The following is a 21,774-nucleotide window of genomic DNA, read 5'->3' on the forward strand; positions in this document are numbered from 1 at the left end:
GAAGAGGCTGATGAAAAATTAAGTAAGGTCCCTCTCAGCATCCAAGATGGTGGGATTCTGGCCTTGTGCTTTGTGTGTGGTTCTCCCGTAGACCTCTTGTCATCCTTGGTAATGGCAACGTGAGCAGCCAGGGCTCCCAGGGCCCCTACTCCTCCCAGAGTAGCTTTCCTCTGCTAGTTATCTGTTTTACATACTACACTTCCACATCAGATGCATGTGAAGAAAGGGCACCAGTACTTTAAATACGTGTGTACGTCTTTACCGACATGTGTAAATAGCTTGGGAAAATTAGAAGACACTTCTTTAAGTGATGGAATAATGAGGTTGATCTTAAGGTTTTTCAGACTTCTCAAAAGGTGGTGCATTATTCTAAGGTATTATATCCATCTGAAAGATGGACATTGTACAGTAGAATAAACATTAGTGAAGTCGTTTTTAAAAAACAATAAATAATGGGTCCATTTGATTATCTAAATGCTGTGCATTTTCTTATATATTTGTAATGTAGAAACACTTCCTGTCTTCTTTTATTTATTTCTACATATAGATTGAGTTTTTCTACTTGGTTCTATTATTTATTCTCTCTTGGTCTCTGCCTTCTGTAGATTTTTATCTATGAACAGATAGAATGTAGATTCTTATGGAGAAAGTCTGTTTTATTAATTATAAGGCATATGTCTTAGGCTACCAACCAAGTATACTGAGTGTTTTGAATTAAATATTTAGTGTTTCATTGACTATTTCCTCTGACTTCCATTAAGACCTCTAGAAATAATTCTTCTCTAATACGTCTTTTGTTTGTTTTGGGCCAATACGCAGATTGATGTGGAAAGAGCCATTGTTGTAGTACTTAGGGTGTGGTTAAGCTTTTCTCTGTCACCTGTCTAACTTCAGTAGAGTTCATTTTTGGTGAGATGTTAAGTTTCTGTCATAGCAGGAAACACTTGGTTGTGTTCCCAGATGTCTCATAGTAGTACTGTTTTGAGAATAGAAAGAAACTTTTGATGATGGCGTGGAATAAACTTTAAAAGTGTACAGAGATAATAAAGGGCTTAGTATTAAACATTTTTACTGAAATGCATGGTCTGTTTGATCAGGGTGTTATAGAGCTGAGCTTGGAATCTAGAACCTAATTTTCTTCTTTCCTTGAATGCAGTTGGTATATTTGACTAGCACAGGCTAATGTTTCATCATAGGTGATTGTTGTTATTATTTCTTTAAGACAGTTAAATAATATGTTCTATTATACACAGAAAATCTCCCCTTTTTAGCGTACAGTTCTTTGAATTGACAGACACACAGGGTCGTGTATCTGCCCCCACAATCATGATAAGGAAAAGGTTCCTCTCCCTGAAGATTCCCTATGTAGCTCTGTAGTCACACCCTTCCAGCCACCTGAGCCCCGTTCTGTTCCTGTAGTTCTTTCTCTTCCAGATTGTCATAGATACGAAATCGTACGGTATGCAGTCTTTTGAATCTGGAGGCTTATGCGTGTTGTTGTATGGTTCCTGTTTTATTTATTTTTTTAATGATTTTTATTTTTGAGAGAGAGAGACAGAGTTTGAGCAGGGGAGAGGCAGAGAGAGAGGGAAACACAGAATCTGAGGCAGGCTCCAGGCTCTGAGCAACCAGCACAGAGCCTGACACGGGGCTCCAACTCGTGAACCGGGAGATCATGACCTGAGCCGAAGTTGGACGCTTCACCGACTGAGCCTCCCAGGTGCCCCTGGTTCTGTTTTATTACTGAGTAGTATGCCACTGTAAGGATACCACAGTCTATCCCATTATCAATTGAAGGACATTTGGGCTGTTTTCTTTTTGAGGCAGTTATGATGAAGCTGCTGTAAATATTTGTATAGAGAATTTTGTGTCAATGTAAGTTTTCATTTCTGCTGGATAAATGCCTAGGAATGGTGTTTTGGGCTTAATGGTATGTGCATGGTTAAGTTTATGAGAAACTGCCAAACTCTTTTCCAAAGTGACTGTACCATTTTGCATTCCTACTGGCAATGTAGGAAAGTTCCAGTTACTCCAGGGCCTCATCAACAATTAGTATTGTCCTTTTGTAAAAGTCATCCTAACTGATATGTAATTGTAGCTCCTTAAACTTTTAATTTGCATTTCCCTAGTGACTAATCATGTTGAGCATATTTTCCTGTGCTCTTTTTGCCATCCATGAAATACCTCTTCACACTTTTTGCCCTTTTTATATCGGGTTGTTTGGGTTTCTTCTGTTGACACTTTTGAGAGTTCTTTTTTGTTTCTTTTTCTTTTTGGGGGGGGGGTGTTTTATTTATTTAAATTAAGTTTGTAATTTTAATTCCAGTATAGTTAACATGTTATATTAATTTCAGGTGTACAGGATAGGGATTCAGCAATTCCACAGATAGCTCAGTGCTCACCAAGACAAGTGTACCCTTTTTTTTTTTTAAGTTTATTTATTTATTTTGAGAGAGACAGAGACAGCATGAGTGGGGGAGGGGCAGTGAGAGCTGGAGAGAGAGAATCCCAAGCAGGCTTCACGTTGCCTGCGCAGTCTGCTAAGGGGCTCGAACACACGAAGCTGTGAGATCATGACCTGAGCTGAAACTCAGAGTCGGACACTTAACCGACTGAGCCACCCAGGCGCCGCAGGACAAGTGTACTCTTTAATCCCCATCAGCCAGTCCACCCATCCCCCTACATGAGAATTCTTTTATCTATTTTGAATGCAAGTCCTTTTACAGGTGTGTATTTTATAAAGACATATTTACCAGTTAGCAACTTGTCTGTTCTCTTAACAACATCTTTAAAGGCTAGGGATTTTATTTATTGTTGTTGATGAAGTTCAGTTCATCAGTTTTTTCTTTTACAAATTACGCTTCTGGTATCTACTTAAGTAAGGTCTCTTCTGTCTAACCCAGGGCTACAAAAATTTTCTCCTATGTTTTCTTCTAGAAGTGTTATGGTTTCGGATGTTACCATTAAGTCTGTAATTCATTTTGAGTTAATTTTTGTATATGGCACGAAGTATGAATTAATGTTCATTTTTTTTGAACTCAGATATGTAATTATTCCAGCAAAATGTGTCAAAAAGATCATCCTTTCTCCTTTGTATTTGGCATCATGCTAACAGTTGATTTTTTTTTTTTTTTAAGGAATTTATGGAGATACATCTCTCACCAACCATGTCATTCTTACTTCCAACCTGTAAGAATTAATAATTGGTAAAGAGAAATTTAATTAAAAAAACAAGAAAATTGTCAAACATTTGAACCCCATGCCCCCTTTTTTGAGAAGTTGACCTAATCACCACGTGTACGGGGGCATTGTGGAACATTCCCCTCTTCGCTTGTACCTCTGAGCTTCAGCCTCCTAAGCTGAAGGAGACGCGAGCATCCTGTCCCTTCCCCCTCCCATTCTCCTCCAGATTTCTGCTCTGGTGGTGGTCTGTCTTGAGATGATTACCATCTGAAACACAGAAGCCACAACTGCAAATTATTAAAGCCACATTTTTACCTTTATAAATCAATTTAACGTTGAAGTGATAGATTAGAAGCATCAAAGCATTTTTGAAGTGAAGAATTACCCTGAAAGCAGCCAGCATCCCTGGGATTTAGAATAAGTCAGCACCTATACACAATTGAAGTGTGAAGGAAAAATTGCTCTCTTTTCTGGAGGATAGAATTTGTGCAGCAGATTTTGACATACCTCAAGTGTAATTCCGGCCATTTTAGAAAGGATTAGGGCCCTTTGTTCCTTTGTTTATATTGTTCTAAGTTACATTACATGTTCTTGGAAAATACTGAAGTATTTTAAGGAGACATGAAGAAGACCTAAAATCTGTGGCTTGAATTTGAAGGTAGGAGTTTGGAGGAACCTTCTCGAAAAGCCTGCTTCCGCTTCTGCTCGGTTCTAATGCTGTTCTTCATGTTCTCTACCACCAGGTCAGAGGCCATCTGTTTATTCCTCCTGTTCGTCTTTCAGGTCTTAGTGTAGGTGTCACATCCTCTGAGATCCATTTGTCCTGTCTCCCCACTGGGGTTTGGGTCTCCCCCTCCCCACTGCCATTCACCCCACCCACCACCTCCCATTCATGGCATTTTTCATATTATGCTGTGCTGTAATTAATTGACTCTCCTCCTCCTCCTCTTCCCTGTAGGCTAGACCTTTGGGGGGCTGTTGAGTAGGGACACAGGTGGGAGGCAAGTAAACCCATGTACTGGGGGATTTGAGATGAGTGAAAGTGAAGGCTGGGTGAGGTGAAGGGACCGCAGAACTTCTTTAATCGGCTGGTCGGTCAGGAGAAGCCCTCCTTCAGGTAGTTGGTTTCTGATGGTGAGGTAATTGTGTCTTTTGTACTGTAATTCAGAGTGGATTCACAGTTAACCCTGAAACATCCTTTTAATGGTCCCGCTTGCCTGTGTGCTTTCCAGAGGGGGGAGAAAAAGAGAGCAGGTGAAGCCCAGTCTTCGGAAGCTGAACACAGGAGTGTGTCGAGAGAGCAACGCCTCGGTCAGTGTTCTGGTAGCAGGAAATGCCTGAGGGCAGCTAGATGAGCTTTCAGTTTTCTTCCTGTTTTGAGTCCTCCATTTTAAGTGATGACGACATTGAAGCGGGCCGAAGGGCCCACCCGCCGCTGCCGTCCTCACCTCAGCTGTTAACCCAGTGTCTCCTTGTCACCTGCTCCACTCCCCTCAGCCTGCAGGGAAGGGGTTGTGGTGACCATCTTTCCCACTGTGTTAGTTTCCTGCGGCTGCTGTAGCAAATTACCACAAACCGGGAGCTTAAAACAACACAGATTGATTGTCTCACAGTTGTGGAAGGTAGACGTCCGAGATCAGGATGGCAGGAGGGCCGTGCTTCCCCTGAAACGTGTAGGGAAGGATCCTTCCTTGCCTCGCCTAGCTTCTGGTGTCTGCTCGCAGTCCTGGGCCCTCCCTGGCTTCTAGGTGCTCCAGTGTCTGCCTCCTTTGTCACGTGGCCATCTTCTCCCCGTGTGTTTCTGTTTCTTCTTAAAAGGACACCAGCCATATTGGACCAGGTGCCCACCCTGCTCCAGAATAACCTCAGCTTAGCTAAGCATGTCTGACAACCCCATTTCTGAGTAAGATGACACCCTAAAGTACTGGGGGTCAGGCTCCCACATCTTTTGGCATGATACAATTCAACGCATAATGCCTACTAATATTTGTCTCCTCATCCTTAATCCTTTATAGTTCATAGTACTCTCTTCTGTTCCTCTTCTTACACTTCTCATTGCCCTAGATTTATCGTTTTGCCACTTAGGAAATACATGGAATTGTGATGTGTCTTAGGTGGTTTTTTGTCCTTTAATTTTTAGTATGCTCATATCTTGAATCTTCAGCTAGATTATAAACTGCTTGATGGATGACATTGATGACTTTTCTTATAGATTAGTTATCAAATAGAGATGAGAAGAGAGAGTGAATTGTTGATTCAGATGCTAGATAAATAATAAGCCCTGGTGTCCCTTCCACATGAAATAAGTCTTCTTTGTATTTGTACCCTGTTCTCTCCTTCTCTGAATGGTCACCAGAAACACATTTTGGTCTGTTGTTTTGGGGTTTTGTGGGTTGTTTTTTTTTTACAGTAAACTTTTCCTGCCTTTTCTTTCTTGATTTCTTTTATCCCATCTTGCCCATTTCCTGTATCCAACAGTTACACCTTTTGTCTTAAAAAAGATATGAAGCCTTTCTAAGGCATCTAGTTCTCAAGGTTGACAGACCGTTGCTCATTTTGCTCCAAAAAAGTGTAATTTTATAATGAATAAAGTGGTAGCTAATAAGGTCTTCCAAGCTATTGCCCGACGGCCAGCTCTGAGGTTAATCATGCTCTCTGTTTTCTCTATTCCATGGAAACAAAGTAAGTTTTTGTTTGGTCGGAGGGTAGAGGTGATTACGACGATTGACTCTTTTGCACTTCTGAAAAAGTGGACAGATCATGAATTTCGTTTAGGAATTTAAAAAGTTAGCAATTAAGGCCTTAGAGAAAAATTACTGTGTAAGTTCCTATTCCCAATGATTTATAGGCCTTTGCTCACTCCTAAGGAAGGATGTAATTTTACATTTATGGTTATGACTCTCCCAGCCCAGCCTGAAGTGTGATTGTCAGTGTAGCATAAATGCATAAAAACTTCCCCAAACAAGGTAACTTGTGGATCATTCGATATGGGACATTAATTTTCGTCAGTTTTTCTCTAGTGACTGAATAAATATCGTGCTTTCTTAATACCAGGCATGTGCTGGGTGCTAGGGAAAGAAAACTAACAATTCAGAATCTTCCCTCAGAGAGGTTATGGTTGAGAGGGGAGAGAGATATAAAGACAGTTATAAATGTATTTTTGTCGTACACTGGCAGGAAACACAAGGCACAATCAGAACCTAGAGGGGGTGGACTAGATGTGCCTGCAACAATCAGGGAGAGCGTCGGCAGAGTCGCACGTGAAGAATGGAGGAGGCGGGGGTTGCCAGAAGGAGAAGGAGATGGACCGAGCATCTCCACATCGTTGGCGGCAGGCGCAAAGACCTAGGGGCAAGAGAAGGTGTGGCCTGTCCTTTCCCCCAGGAGACGGTGTCCTGGTGTGGTGTGTCCTTGAGTTACTGTGGCACTCAGGCTAGTACTGCAGTTAGGCTGATGAGAGCCTCGAGCTAGTGAGCCCAACACCAGACTTTTCATCTCCGCCCACCTACGCCAGGGAGCTTCAATCTAATGATTACCACATTCCTGTAACAGACGGCACCCATAATCCTTGCTGCCAGCTCACAGACGTGGGTTTAGGGTGTGTCACCACACCCATGTGGATGAAAGGGTGGGGGAGTGTGGGTGTTTCAGCGTACATCCATGACCACAGCCAAAGAATGACTCCGAGATGGTCTCCCGATGATGAGTTATTAGCATAACTTCTATATATGAAGACTTGTCCTGATTTTTAATGACCTTAATAGATTTCCAACTCTTCTGATTATAGAGCACTTTATCTTGTGTGTATTTTTTCCTGCTCTGCTATAGAAAGGATGTGACATAAATATTTAATCAGTCTCAGCAGAATTGGCCTTTTTTCATGGCTCCAGATTATCTAACTTCACTGATCTAATACTTGTGGCATGTATCTTGAAGAATCAAGACTCAGAACTCAGATCATTCAGGAGGATTTTACAATGATTATAAATCCTTCCGTGCCTTTTTGTCAAGAGGGAGTTTGTAAAATATAATGACTTTAGAAGTGAGCCTGATGGTCATAAAATGTGCTAAATATGCTGTTTTTTAGCTATTTGTTTGTGAACCCAGTCTTTCCATTACATTCGTAGTGTTTATACCTCAGATTACTCAGTGTAGACAGAGGTGTGTGGACTGAGGAACACTTTTGAATCTAGTATATAGTCATCGTTAATGTCCCCTAAGGTCCAGATTTCTTTAAAAACACATCTCTTAATTTTGCCAGATCATGTGTAAAGATAATTTTTAGCTTTCAGGCTGAGTTCTGGGTCTTTGATGGCTAATTCTGTAATGAGCGCATGCTTTTTCCTTTTCTTCCTTCAATCAGCTCCACCCCTACTGGAACCAACTTGGCTTCTGTGGGAGTCATCATTGTAAAGGGTGCTCTGTCAGTCCACCACTTCCCTTGGCACAAGCAGGAAAATAGTAACATATTGAGATGCTTCTGTTAAAATACAAATCGTAAACAAATCCAATCAAGAAATTCTTTTCAAGTGAATTTTCCTTCCTTATGAAATGTCCATCAGTGTTCCCCTCCTCCTAACTCTAAGGTCATGAAAAGAAAATGTTAGCAGGGAGCTTGGGATGAATGAATGTGTTTGTAGATTTTTTAGACCTGCTTATTAGACCCTAAGCAGAGCAGACAGCAATATGCTATTAACACATTGAAATACAACTTCGAGCCATATAGCATAACTGTGCATTGCTGGGAACCCAGCCAGCTGTACATTGCTGCATGGCCTTATTGGGCATTTGCGGAGCAAATGTCTGTAATGGAGAACCACAACAACATTCTTTTTAAATAGTTGCTTTGTCCAAAGTCAAAAGACATTTTTCATATACATATGCCATGTAGAAAGGAATGCTGGTAATAAGCCGATCTGTTTATCGACACCTATAAATATAGATGGTCACACCATCTTTAAAACAAGGGACAGTGGTATATTTAACGAGTGAGTACCATGTAAGTTTCCATCTACTTAGTCTAACGAATATGTAAATATCTGGTTTGTAGGGCCTTTTACTGTTTACAAAGCTTAAAATTTTTTTCAAGTGCCTTGTCTCCTTTACGTCAGTAGTATGAAGATCAATGCCTTTACTTTGTTTTCTATAAAGAGGAGAGGGAGATTCTATTAAATGAACTGTGATCAAGTCTTCAAAGACAAGTTGAAGTTTTCAGAAACGTTCTTGGATATGCAGTTTGTCCCGAAAGGAAAGTATGATTAATTCTATCGATACTGCCAAATTCATATTTGATTACAACAAATATTATGTTAGTTACAGGAAACAAGTAATTTGACGAAAACATTGTGAAATTGCTGTCTCAAATATTTGGCTGTCTTTTAAGCTCCTATACATGTTTACATTTTAGGTCTTTATTGATGGGTGTATATCCCAAAATAAGTAGCTAGTTGAGGATGAAAGATCTTATTGGAAGATTTTCAAATCAGCAGAGAGTTTGATTAGATTGATTAGACTGCAAGTATCAATGATAGTGTGCATTCTAATTGATTAAAATGTTTTGTTAGACAAATCTAGGGAATTTTCTTATTTTGATTTCTTTAGCAACTGAAATAATAAATCATAGGAAGAAGTTTATATTATAATGTTATATCGTTAAAGAGGCCCTTTTTTATTGTTATTACAATCTTTATTACTTTCTAGATCTGGCAGCGAGATATTAGGTCATTTCATCCCTTCTGAGCTAGCACTAGATTGTTCCTTTCAATGTATTTTCCAGTGGTTGGGCCAGTATGTTAATCCTTCATACTAGAGATTCCCAGGATCTTCATTGCTGGCAGTAGATTAGCTCCAGGAAAAATGGCTTCTGCTGCCAAGGAGTTAAATGATTCAAGGGCTGTGCTCCCACCACTGTTGTGTACTTTCCTGACATTCGTCCCAGATTTTCCTTTGCTTATTTTCTTGGATGTCCTTAGATATCCACATTGTATTGGAAGTTTTATGCTGTGTAAAATTGTGTGTGTGTTATTTTACAAATGTTTTGGTTTGCAAAAATCTCCCCTGGAAACTTAATGATACTTAATGCATGTGAATGAGCTAATCAATGGGATTAAAGATAAGAAGTCTTATACTCAGGGTTGGGTTTTAACGAATGGTATTTTTTGACATTTCCAGCATCAGCCCTGTCGGTTGTCGTCAGTGACTTTATATTGCTAAATCCAGTGGGCATCATCTGTTTTATTTGCCCTCTCAGTTGGGTTTGACACTGTTAACCACTCCTTCCTAAGATAGTCTCCTCTTGGTTCTTTCTTCTTTTTCTTTTCTCTGTAAAGTTTTTGTGGTGTCTTTTTTTTTTTTTTTTTTTTTTTTTTGGCCACTCCTCAAAATTCTGTGAAGATTTATCTTCTTCTGTCTAGATTGTGATCTTATGACGCTGTTAAATTTGGCACTTCTCAAGGTCACACCTAGACCCCTTTCTGTTCTCTCCTTACCTAGGTCTTGGCCACTCCCACCTATCTACTGATGACTCCCGAAATACATCTCCAGAGTAGACCTATTCTTGGCCTTTGAAACCTTTTTGTCCTTTCAGATACCTGATGTCATCTTCCTGGTTTTTCAGGGTTACTGCAAACCTCAGTGTTTTCAAACTGGAAATCTTCCCTTTTTCCTGCCCTTCCCGATCCTCTTTCCTGTCCCCTGCCTCAATGAATGACATCACCTTTTATGCAAGCCAGAAGCCTGGGAGTATTTTTGATGCCCCTTTCCTCTCATCTACCATATCCAATTCATCACCGAGTCTTGTGAATAACTTTGTCATAACTGCTGTTTCTCTCCTTCGACCCATTACCTTAGTTCCCTGCTCTACTGCAGTAACTTCCCTTAGGTTTGTTACCAGCTCTCGGCTCATCAGTCTGAAGCTAGACTGATCCTTTCAAAACGCAGATCTTGTCCTGAAACTGCTTATGTAGCCTTTCTGTATTTCTCATTGTTCTTAGGGTGAAGACCAAACTCCTCTGTAATCTGGCCTCTTTCACCGCTCCCTCCCTCCCTCCAGGTCAGCGCAGATCCTTAGTCTGTGTTGTTCCTTCTGCTTGTATTCTTTTCCTCCTCATCTTTATTCATCCTTTAAATCTTGGCTGAATTATTACTTTTATAGGGAAAACTTTCCTTACCTATCTGATCAGGTGAAGTCTCCTTATTTTTAGTTTTCATTTGTAGCACCTACTACCTGTTTGCATCAGCTTGATTAGTTTTTCCACACAAGAAAACTAACAATTCCTTAATCTCATAGCAAAGCAATACTCCTGTTGTGCCTGATTGAAAAATACGTTTATTTTGCTTAGTTCAAATCAGAGTCCAAATGAGGTCTTCACACCCATTAAACAGTCGTGTCTCTTAGGATTATTTCAATCTAGAGCAGGGTCAGGATTTTCAAAATAAAGTTTTATTAGAACACGACAGTGATCGTTTATTTACGTCTTGTCTATAGCTGCTTCATCATATTAATTACAGAGTTCAGTTAGTTGTAAGAGAGACAGTAATGACTCACAGGTCTAAAACATTTATTACCTGGCTCTTTAGAAAAAGGTTGCTGATCCCTGACCTAGAGCAGTACCCCCTCCTTTGCTTTTCTTTCCTTTTTGTTTTCTTTCTGATTTGTTTGTTTTGTTTTTATTTTTGTTTTTTAACTCACAACTTTGATTAGTTGATCAGCAGGTTAGTTGTTTTACAGAATATCCCACATTCTTGGTTTATCTGTTTGCTTTTTTCTGTGTCCTTTAATTTGTTCTTCCTGTCATCGATTTCTTCTGTAAACTGGGGTATAGATCGTTGAGATTCAACCTTTTTGGCAAAAGTTCTTCATTAAGCGTTCCTGTATATTTCATATTGCGTAGTATAAGGAGATACATGATATCTATCCCAGAGATACTAAAATTGATCAGTGGGTTCAGTTGGTGATAGCCTAATCCCTTCCTTCTGAATTACACTATTGTTCTTTCACATGATGGTTTCATTCATTGATGATCTTTTACTGGATTAGTTGTCTTACCACAGGCTGCCAAAAGGAATTTTTTTTGTTGAGATTTTATTTTTAAGTAATCTCTACACCTAACATGGGGCTCAAACTCACAACCCTGAGATCAAGAGTCACATGCTCTACTGACTGAACCAGCCAGGCACCCCCAAAATGAAATTGTAAAATTATAATATCACATGCCTATTTTTTTAGATACAATTCTTTCTTCCCAAGTAGGTTTGCCTGGAAAAACTGGTTTTTTTCACTCTTATTTTTTTTTTATTAAAAAATGTTTTTTAAGTTTTTTAAGTTTATATATTTATTTTGAGAGAGAGAGAGAGACAGAGAGATCGAGTGGGGGAGAGGAAGAGAGAGAGAATCCCAAGTAGGCTTTGCACTGTCAGCACGGAGTCTGATGTGGGGCTTGAACACACAAACCGTGAGATCATGACCCGAGCCAAAAACAAGAGTTGGACGCTTAACTGACTGAGCCACCCAGGCACCCTGGAAAGACAGGATTTAATGCTTATTCTTTTCCTTTAATATTTAACTTTCAGAAAGAGAGATTGATGTCCTTGTTACCTTCAGTAGTAAACAAACCATTTTGCTTTTTGGTTTTTCACGTGTGTTATTATGAACTCTTTGATTTTTATATATATACCATGTGTTTAAGTCACTTGCAGAAATTATCTTTTCTGGTTTCTAACTGTGCCGTCTTCGGCCAGTGGGAGACTCTAATGTGGCCTTTTGATGGAACTCTCTTTGTCATTGATAGTTTCCCTGCTTCCCCACTCTGAGGCCACTAGTAGAATGTCTCAGGCTCATCTTGCACATTTCCTGTCTCAGACCTAGAAAACACCATTCTTTCCCAGAGCTCTGGTTTCTTTTAGTGGAAGTGATACTTAGAGACCACAATCTGGTCGTGGGTGATAGGGGTGCTAATTGGTAAGGAGTGTGTCTTTTTTTTGACATCTCTTCAGTGGACAAAACTAGTAAAATATAAATTCTTGAAAGGAAAAAAATAGTTCATACTGTTAGTTTTGATTCAGATTTAAGGTTATTTAATATAAATTCTAATTTGATTCTTTTAACTGCATTAATATATTCTCTTTATTCCTCTCTCTATGTCTTTATATGTACATGTAATTGTTTTAAAATAATAGTAATGTTACTACTATAAGTGAACAAAGTTTAAGATTTTTTTTTTGTCTCTGACCTTAGTGTCTCTGACCACTGAGTATGTATGATCAATTCTATATTTTAAAATAATTTTTTATAATTTTAAAATAATTCTTTGTGTTGCTTCATCTCCTGATAGTTAAATTCATTTGTTTTAGTTTTTAATTTGAGGGAATTTTTTCATCTTGATTTTAGTTTAGTTTTTTTTTATTTTAATTTTTTTTTTTTAACGTTTATTTATTTTTGAGACAGAGAGAGACAGAGCATAAATAGGGGAGGGGCAGAGAGAGAGGGAGACAGAATCGGAAGCAGGCTCCAGGCTCTGAGCCATCAGCCCAGAGCCCGACGCGGGGCTCGAACTCATGGACCACGAGATCATGACCCGGGCTGAAGTCGGACGCTTAACCGACTGAGCCACCCAGGCGCCCCTAGTTTAGTTTTTTTTTTTTTTTTAAGTTTATTTATTTTGAGAGAGAGAGAGAAAGAGAGAGGAGGGGAGGGGCAGAGAGAGAGGGAGAGAGATATAATTCCAAACAGGCTCCACACTGTCAGTGCAAAGCCCAGTGCAGGACTCAAACTCATGAACCATGAGATCATGACCTGAATCAAAAACAAGAGTCAGATGCTTAACTGACTGAGCCACCCCAATGCCCTGATTTTAGTCTTTGAACATACATAATTTAAAGCTGTAGCAATAGAATATAATTTTCTCATCATTGCCCAAACACAACACATCTAGAATAATGTGTTCACTTCTGCTGCCGTATTTTAAGAATAAATATTTGGTAAGTGGCATACCAAGGCTGGGATGATACCAGTGATTCTGGCAATGCATTGTCTTGGGTCTGTAAACCGTTTTAAAACTATGATAAAACTGACTAAAAGTTGGTCTGCTTTTTTATTATCACCATGTATCAGCAATTCTGAATACTATCAGTGAGAAAATGCTCCTCTCTGCTCTTGTTACATTGCTGAGGAGGTAATCAATCAATGTGAATATCCAAAGGAGAGTAATATAATTGATGATGAATCTAGAAACTGTAGCCCATGAACAATGAAAGAACAGATGTTTAATATCAATCAGAGCACAAAAATTTTAAAGGTTTACAGCTTCTATATATATTTGAAGGCTATCGTGTAGAGAAAAAAGTTAACACTTTTCTTTCTAATTCCAAATGACATAACTGGGTAGAAATTTAACTAAACATTCCTAGTGAGATTTTGAGTCTGTGGAGGATCATGGCATCCTTTTTTATATATTTTATCTTCCCATCGAGAATCAAGGCCTCTTTTCTGCCCAGTGGTAAATTTTTGTAATATTCTTCATGTAGGTCCTAAACACTTATTATTAATTTGATTTCCTGGTATTTCATATCTACTAGTGAATCTATCAACAAGCTTTTTCTAAAACAATTTTTTAAATGGACGTTGGAAAGGGATACACATCATAGTCTAGAGAGTTGATAAAGTTTAACCTGCTCCTGGTGAGCTCAATATTTTTTTCTTGAAAGCTTGTTAAATGATTAAGAAAATAAATTAATAAAGAGTTGTTATGAAAATGTACTTTTATTGCCAAGGTGCTGTAAAATACATTATTAGAAAGCCTGACTCGGGGGTCTTTTCAAAGCATTATTCTTTTGCTTGTGGTTTTGGGCATCTTTTCCAGATTTAAGTGTTGTTCTAGGAGAGAACATTTTGATACTTTACTCGGGTGAAGCATAACCATATCAAATAACATTTCAGAACTATACATTGCATAATCTTGGACATTGTCATATAAGAAGGCACTAATGAGATTTTATTTTTTATGAAAATGCAGCTCTTACTTAACAGTGACTGTTTTTTATGGGCCAACTCCAGACCACATTTGCTTACTTCCCACGCTCTTAGTTTTTCTGATGTCCGAAGCTTTAAGTATAGAGGTCAGAATGACAGTTTCATGCTCTTGATTGGAATCCCATAATCTTAAAATGGGTATTATTCAGTGTATCAAAAAGCCTAGTTCTGTTTTCTTTCTTATATTAAAAATAAATGAATTTTTTATATTTTAAGATCAATTTTTAAAAATCTTTTATCTTGAAATTGCAGATTTGCAAAAAATACATTAAGATTTTTCATTCACCTTTCACTTAGAGTCTTGAAATGGTAAAATTTTACAACCTTTGCTTAATCATTGTATTTTTTTTTTAAACATTTGAGAATGAATTTATAGACATGATGTACCTTTTGCCACCAGGAACTAAAGTGGCTATTTCTTAGAAACAAGTTATCAGAATCAAGAAATTAACATTGTCAAATCTACAGACACTCAAATTTTGTCATTTACTCCACTAATTTCCTTTCTAGAGGAAAAAAATGCTTTTTAACCCTCTGTAGTATGGGCTCCAATCCCAGAATCATGTTGCATTTTATTCTCTTTCACCTCCTTTAATCTGGAACAGTCCCTCTGCCTTTCTTGGTATTTCAAAATTTGAAGATTGTAGAACTTTTTTTTTGTTTTTGGGTTTTATAAAATACTCTTCAATTTCTATTGGTCTTTTGATTTCTCAAGATTAGATTTAGACTCTGCTGTGATCGTATCAGGAGTTACATGATACCTCTTTACTATTGATAATATTTACTGCAATCACTTGCTTAAAAATGTGGATCACCACTGCCTTAACACAGTTTCTATGTTTTCTGAAGTTTTGCTTTCCTTTGGTGGGTTGAGTCCTGAAATGTTTAATGATAAGCCCGTTTTAAAAAAAAAAAAAATCTTTTGCACTCTGTCTTATCTTAGACATTACCAGCTTCTTGAGACTTGACTTGGAGAGAAGTGGGCAAGGCCAGGACTTGCACAGCTTCTGGACTAGGTGGGTCCTATAGAGGTTATAAACAGAGGTTCCTAACTCTATTTAAGAATGATTAGGGGCTCCTGGGTGGCTCAGTTGGTTGAGCGTCCGACTTCGGCTCAGGTCATGATCTCATGGTCGGTGAGTTCGAGCCCCGCGTCAGGTTCTGTGCTGACAGCTCAGAGCCTGGAGCCTGTTTCGGATTCTGTGTCTCCCTCTCTCTCTCCCCCTCCGCCACTCATGCTCTGTCTCTATCTCAGAAATAAATAAACATTTTTTTAAAAATTTTTAAAAAAAGAATGATTAGAAGAGATTCCTTTGTCGGGCATAGCTGTGAAGTGCTGATGTAAATGCAACATTGTATTTTTAAATCCATTTTCACATCTCTGCCTTTCTTTTGAAACATTTTATGTAGATCACAGGCTTTTAAAATAATTTCATAATTAAAATCTAGTTCAGCAACCAATAATTATTTACCCAGTGGATGCTCATAGATAATAATGACAGGTTAATATAATTAAAAGCCAATTTCCTGTGCCTTGATTTATATTTAAAGAATACAGATTAATTGTGCTGAATTCAAAATAATAGAGTCTAAGTGTAGAGTTGACTAAGTTTTCGAACTCACTTTTTACCATTATTATAGTTGCTGTGAAAGTGTTAAGACAGACTTCATGGTAGAATTGTAAGTGATTAAAAGATAACTGTTAAAAACTAGTATTATTTTTTGTTCATTTCTTGGTGGGTTTTTTTTTTTTTTTAAAGCTGAGAGTAATGGGACCAAAGGATTTTTCTCATAATGAGAATACATCTCTCATGTGTCTGCTAATCAGCAGGGCTATTTCCATTCGATCTCTATTAAATAATAATAATAAAGAATATTTCAAGATTATTAAATTACGAGGAAGGAACATCTCTAAATTGGACAGGAGCTCCTTTTCCTTTTATAAGAAAATGTTAGCTATTTCAGTCATACAGCTTGTGCAGCATATATGGAAATTATCTTCAAGGTGTATCATTACCATGACCTTCTTAAAACACCTTCTGACAACATCTGTAGATTTTCTTCTTACTTCTCTAGCTACCACTTAGTATTCTTTACCGCACCTCTCTGTCTTTAACTTGGAAATCCTGGAATTTCTTGGTCCGGGTCCTGTCTTTTCCCTCTGACCTTGTATATGTTCTCTGAGCTTTGACCTTCTTCTGTGTGTCTGTCTATAATCCATCTATACCTCTGAGTTAATCTACACCTCTCTTTAGCTTTAAGCTTACATGTATACCAGCATTTGGTGACATCTCACAGCTGCGTTATCTGAAACTGAGCATGTCCAAAACGAAACTCGTGATCTTCTGCATAAAACCTGTCCCTCCTCTGGTTTCTCCTTCCTCAGAAAATGTACTTTCATTCGGTTCCTGATATGAGAAATCAGGGAATTATGCTTGATATCTTCCTCTACTGATCCCATCCCCCATTCCAATCAATTAGCAAGTCCATCGGTTGTAGCTCCAGAATAGTTTTGAATCTGCTGTACCCCTGCTCTGAGCCATCAGCAGTACTTGCATACACTCTTGCAGTAACTGCTTACTGGTCTTTGCTTTTCTACTCTTGGTGCTTCTAGTTTTATCTTTCAACTTTTGCTCCTCCCCAGTTTTATCATTGTATTGCAGAAATGCACCTTTAAAACAGTCAATCATATCGGGGCGCCTGGGTGGCTCAGTCAGTTAAGCATCCAACTCTTGATTTCGGTTCAGGTCATGCTCTCACGGTTTGTAAGTTCTGCACTGCAACGCAGAGCCTGCTTGGGATTCTTCCCTCGTTCTCTCTCTGCCTCTCCTCTGCTAACACACACACACACACACACACTCTCTCTCTCTCTCTCTCTCTCTCTCTCTCTCTCTCTCTCAAAATGAATACTAAAAAAAAAAAAAAAAAGTCAGTCCTATCTAGTTGCTCCCCTGCTCAGACCCTTAATTAGTTTTTCATGATGAGATAACTCACAAGGCACCACATGAGCCTGCCTTACCTTTTGCCATTTTCAGGTATACACCAACCATGCTGAACTTCCTTTGGATCCTTGAACCTGCCTGGATCTCCCCGCTTCATCATATTCCCTCTGAAATAATTGCTCCTGTGCCCCTTTCCATTTTTAAAAATTACTTAGCCATTAATTTATGTCTGATACATGAAAACGGCAGGAAGTGGACACAGTACGAAAGATGCATCGTGCAAAGCGGCTATTTATATTTTCCGTTTTTATGGGATCAGATTTATGAGTCATATTTTTTAATGGCTCTCAGGTATTTGGTTTATTTGTGAACTTCTATAGTTTTATTTTTACCTTCCAATCTTTGATCAACCTGGAATTTATTTTAAGAGGTAAGGTAAAGAGCTCTGTTTTTTTTTTTTTCCTAGTTATCTACTCAGTTATCCCAGTACCATTTATTGAATATTTCATCTGATTTTCTGTTGAACCGAAGTCGGATGCTTAACCGACTGAGCCACCCAGGCGTCCCTGTGGTATTTTTTTTTTTAAAGTTAGTCCCATCAACTAGAGTTTTCCAGAATGTTCTGGCTTTTCTTAAATGCTTAGTTTACTAAATGGAATTCGGAATTAATATGGCTAGTTTGTTTTAAATCTTGTTGATATTTTTTGAGAATATGAATTTTTAGATTAATACCTGAACATTGGATGACTTTACAATCCTACAATTTCCTGTCTAAAAATGTTTTTTTTTTTTTTTTCCCATTTTATTGACTCAGGGCTTTTGTTACCACCATTTTAAAGATTTCTTCATAGATATTTATACATCATACTTGGATATTTCATCTTATCTTCTTGTCAGTGTAATAGAACCACTATATTTTTAAAAAGTGATTGTTTTTTAAAAACAAACAAAAAGCAGAAACTGACCCAGAAGAGAAAAAACTAATGGTTGCCAGAGGGAAGGGAGGTGGGGAAATGACCAGAATGGGTGAAGGCGAGTGGAAATACAGGCTTCCAGTTACAGGATGGATGGATAAGTCACGGGATGAAAGGCACAGAATAGGGAAAGGCACAGAATAGCCTGGGTATGGTAACAGATGGTAGCTACACTTGTGAGCACAGCATCATGTCAAGAGTTGTTGAATCGCTACCTTGTGCACCTGCAACTAGTGGAACATTGTGTCTCAACTGTCCTTCAGATAAAAAAGAGAAGGGTTGTTAATTTTGAGCCCACTCTCCTTACAATATTCATGTATTGTTTGTGATCGATTTTTAGCTCATTCACAGCGCCTCTTCCCCGGTCCATAATCTATTTAGCCACCTTCCGTTCTTCCTTAAGATGTCAGCTTAAAGTTCACTTTGCAGGAGCCCTTTCCTAACTTCCGTGTCTCAGGGAGAGAGCTCCATATTACTTCGCTTAGGGAACCCTATACGGTTTCCTTCAAAGGGCTTCCAGAGTTAGAACTTACACAGTTTACATGGGATTTTGTTGTTGTCGGACGTGTCTTTCTTCTGTCTTGCAAGCTGCCCGGGAAAGAATTGTGTCTGCTTTCTTCCTCACCCTGTCCTCAGCTCAGTGCATAGTTCCTACGTGCTACATAGTAGATACTGCTTGGCTGGTTAATAGGTTGAATGGATGGCTGGACTGTCCAGTTTTTGGAAATCTGCCTGTTTCTAATCTTTCAGTCTATTAGCTTTATTTTGAATTCAGCACACTTTAAAAGTCACACGTTGCCCCTTGGGAACTTGATGTACGTGGGGTGTAGATTTTTATTTTTTATTTTTTTAATTTTTATTTAAAAAAAATGTTGATGTATTTATTTGGAGAGAGAGAGAGAGAGCATGCAAATACAAGCGAGCAGGGGAGAGGGAGGGGTAGAAAAAAAGGGAGAGAGAGAATCCCAAGCAGGCTCCAAGATTCGTGCAGAGCCCAACGCAGGGCTCGATCTCACAACTGTGAGATCATGACCTGAGCCGAAATTAGTCAGATGCTTAACTGACTCAGCCACCCAGGCACCCCATGTGGATTTTTAGAAAAGGTTCTCAAAGACGAATGGTTTAAGCATATCGGTTAATGTGTTCATGGTTTTGCTGATTCACTTTGTCAGATTGATTGGGTATTTTCCTCTTTCATACTTGTTATTTTCGAGCAGTCTGAAATGTGGCACAAGTGAAATTACTCTGACAATAATAATTCTTTTATTTTTTTAAGTATCACTTCAAAATTTTGGAATAATTTAACATACTTCTCTGTTGCAATTTGTGGGATTGAGGCTTGGAGAGATCAAATACCCACTGTTACAAAGCTTCCAGTGGCTGGATCGGGTCCAGATTTCGAAGTTTTCTGACTCCTAATTCAGTGTTCCCTCTACCATGGTATCTTCCATATCGCTGTACTATTAATTGCCTGTCTTCCAGGAGTGTATTTGTAGTATTGTAGAGAGGAAAGTCTCTCACACCACTTTGCTCTATCAAGGCAATTTTCCTATGGTTAACTAATGACACCATCATATTTTGAAAAATTTCCCCCTGTCAGTAGATCTCCCCCCACTTTTAAATAGCCTTTTTCTTTAAGGGCAGCTCTAAATTCACAGCAAAAATGAGCAGAAAGCACAGAGAATTGCCATATATGCACCCTGCCTCCCTATACCCACAACCTCCCCTCCTGTCATCATTCTGCACTAGAAGTGTTACCGTTGATGAACCTTCCTTGACATCATTCTCACCCAGAGACCATAGTTCATGTCAAGACTCACTCTTGGTGGTGTACTTCCTGTGGGTTTTGACAGATGTACAATGGCATGCGTCCACCGGTAAGGAATTATAAAGAGTAGTTGCACTGCCCTAAAAATCCTCTGTGCTCTGGCCTGTTCATCCCTCTCTCCCTACTAACTCCTGGCGGCCACTGGGCTTTTTACTGTCTGCAGAATTTTGCCGCCTTCTCTGGAATGTCACGGAGTTGGAATCCTACAGTTGGTCGCCTTTTCAGAGAGGCTTCTCTCACTTAGCGACACACGTTTGAAGACTCCTCCATATCTTTTCGTGGCTGGTTTGCTCCTTTCTTTTTACCACTGACGACAGCACTTCATTTTCTGGATGTACCACAGTTGGTCCGTTTACCTGCCAAATGACGTCTTGATTGCTTCCAAGTTTGGGCAGTTACGAAAACTGATAGAAACGTCCATGTGCAGGTGTTTATGCGGACAGAAACCGCCAGCCCATTTGGGCGAGTACCAAGGAACGTGCTTGCTGGACCGTGTGGTAAGAGTATGTTTAGTTTTGTGAGGAAACAGAACCTGTCTTCTGACACGGCTGTGTGATTTTTGCCTTCTCACCAGCAGTGAAGGGCGGTTCTCGTTGCTCCGTGCCCTCACCTGCAGTTGGTGTGGTCAGTGTTCTGGACTTTGGCCTTTCTCGTGGGTTTGGAGTGGTATCTTGTGGCTTTGATTTGCATTTGCTTCATGCCACAGGAGGTGGGGCATCTTTCCATATGCGTATTTGCCATCCGTATAGCTTCTTTGGTGAGGTGTCTGTTTAGGTCTTTTGCCCAGTTTTAAATCACGTTGTTTGTTTTCTTTTTTATGTTTTTAATATTCTCTTTTAACACTTGTTTTTTGTTTTTTGTGTTTTTTTGTCCCTTGGGCAGCATCTAGTGAAAATACACGGAAAGCTTTGAGGACATTGAGAATGGTTTATTTTTTCAAAGGAAAACTCCTGTCTTTCTGTTTTTCTCCTTTTACCTTTGTCTTTCAGTTATACCTGCCGCCACTTGCGGAGATATGTTTATGTGTTGGACAAACTGTATTTCCCCCACTATCACTGTTCTACGCTTCAGCATTGCTTCTCGACCCTCAGTGACAATGGAGAGGAACTCTTGTCTTTAACTTGCTCTCACATTCTCAGATCCTATGCTTCCAGGTTATTAACCTCTGCTGTCTGTTTACTGCATGCTGCATGCTGTATGTGACTGATAATTGCATGTTTGAACGGGATACATGTCGGTGAAATGATTGCCGAGGAGATTTCTATTTGCAATGGTGCTAAATGATGCCTTAAAATAATGGCTGGGATTTGTTGCCTTACAAACGTCTTCTTAAGTACTTTATGTTTCATGGGAGAGAGAGAAGCTTTCAACCACACAGTTGTCACGTAAACCTGACAGAACTTTTCTATACTTTGCTCCATTTGGAAATCTTTTGATTTATGTGTAATAGTTGGGAGGTGCTCTGTCTGGTTTCTGTATGAATAGACTCTACCGTTACTGTTAATTACCTATGAATTTTGGGTTCTCTTCCTCGCTCTGCAAGCACCCCCGAGAGCTGACCGTGGCATTTCACCCATGTTTGGATAGAAGCACATTCAGCTGAGCAGGTTTGATTTTATAAGGTAGAAATTGTCCCCTGGGGTTTTGCATTTCTCACTCATTTGTATGTAGAATAGTTACAAAATCAGTAAGTTTCAGTGTGTCATGGGTGAATGTAGATTAAACAGAGCAACGGTGGGAGTCACAAGAAAGAGACAAGCCATTGATGTCAAGTATCAGAGAAAGTCCGTACCTGCTGTGTAGTGTATATCACACGCC

General features: G+C 39.1%; 1 protein-coding gene across 5 annotated transcripts in view; it reads left to right on the forward strand.

Moving 5' to 3' along the window:
- DYM (dymeclin) overlaps window positions 1–21,774 on the forward strand; it is a 360,650-nt gene that overhangs the window by 190,346 nt on the left and 148,530 nt on the right. For 3 of the 5 annotated variants that reach the window (XM_040478872.1, XM_040478871.1, XM_040478875.1), the window contains one exon: window positions 20,946–21,110. The exons of the other annotated variants lie outside the window; for them this stretch is intronic. In XM_040478872.1, the coding sequence (XP_040334806.1) occupies window positions 20,946–21,110 (165 nt within the window). The remainder of the gene's footprint in view (window positions 1–20,945; window positions 21,111–21,774) is intronic. 5 annotated transcript variants of the gene reach the window in all.

The sequence above is a fragment of the Herpailurus yagouaroundi genome, unplaced genomic scaffold, assembly GCF_014898765.1.
Source record: "Herpailurus yagouaroundi ecotype Mexico unplaced genomic scaffold, PumYag 142, whole genome shotgun sequence".
Classification (NCBI taxonomy): Eukaryota; Metazoa; Chordata; class Mammalia; order Carnivora; family Felidae; genus Herpailurus; species Herpailurus yagouaroundi.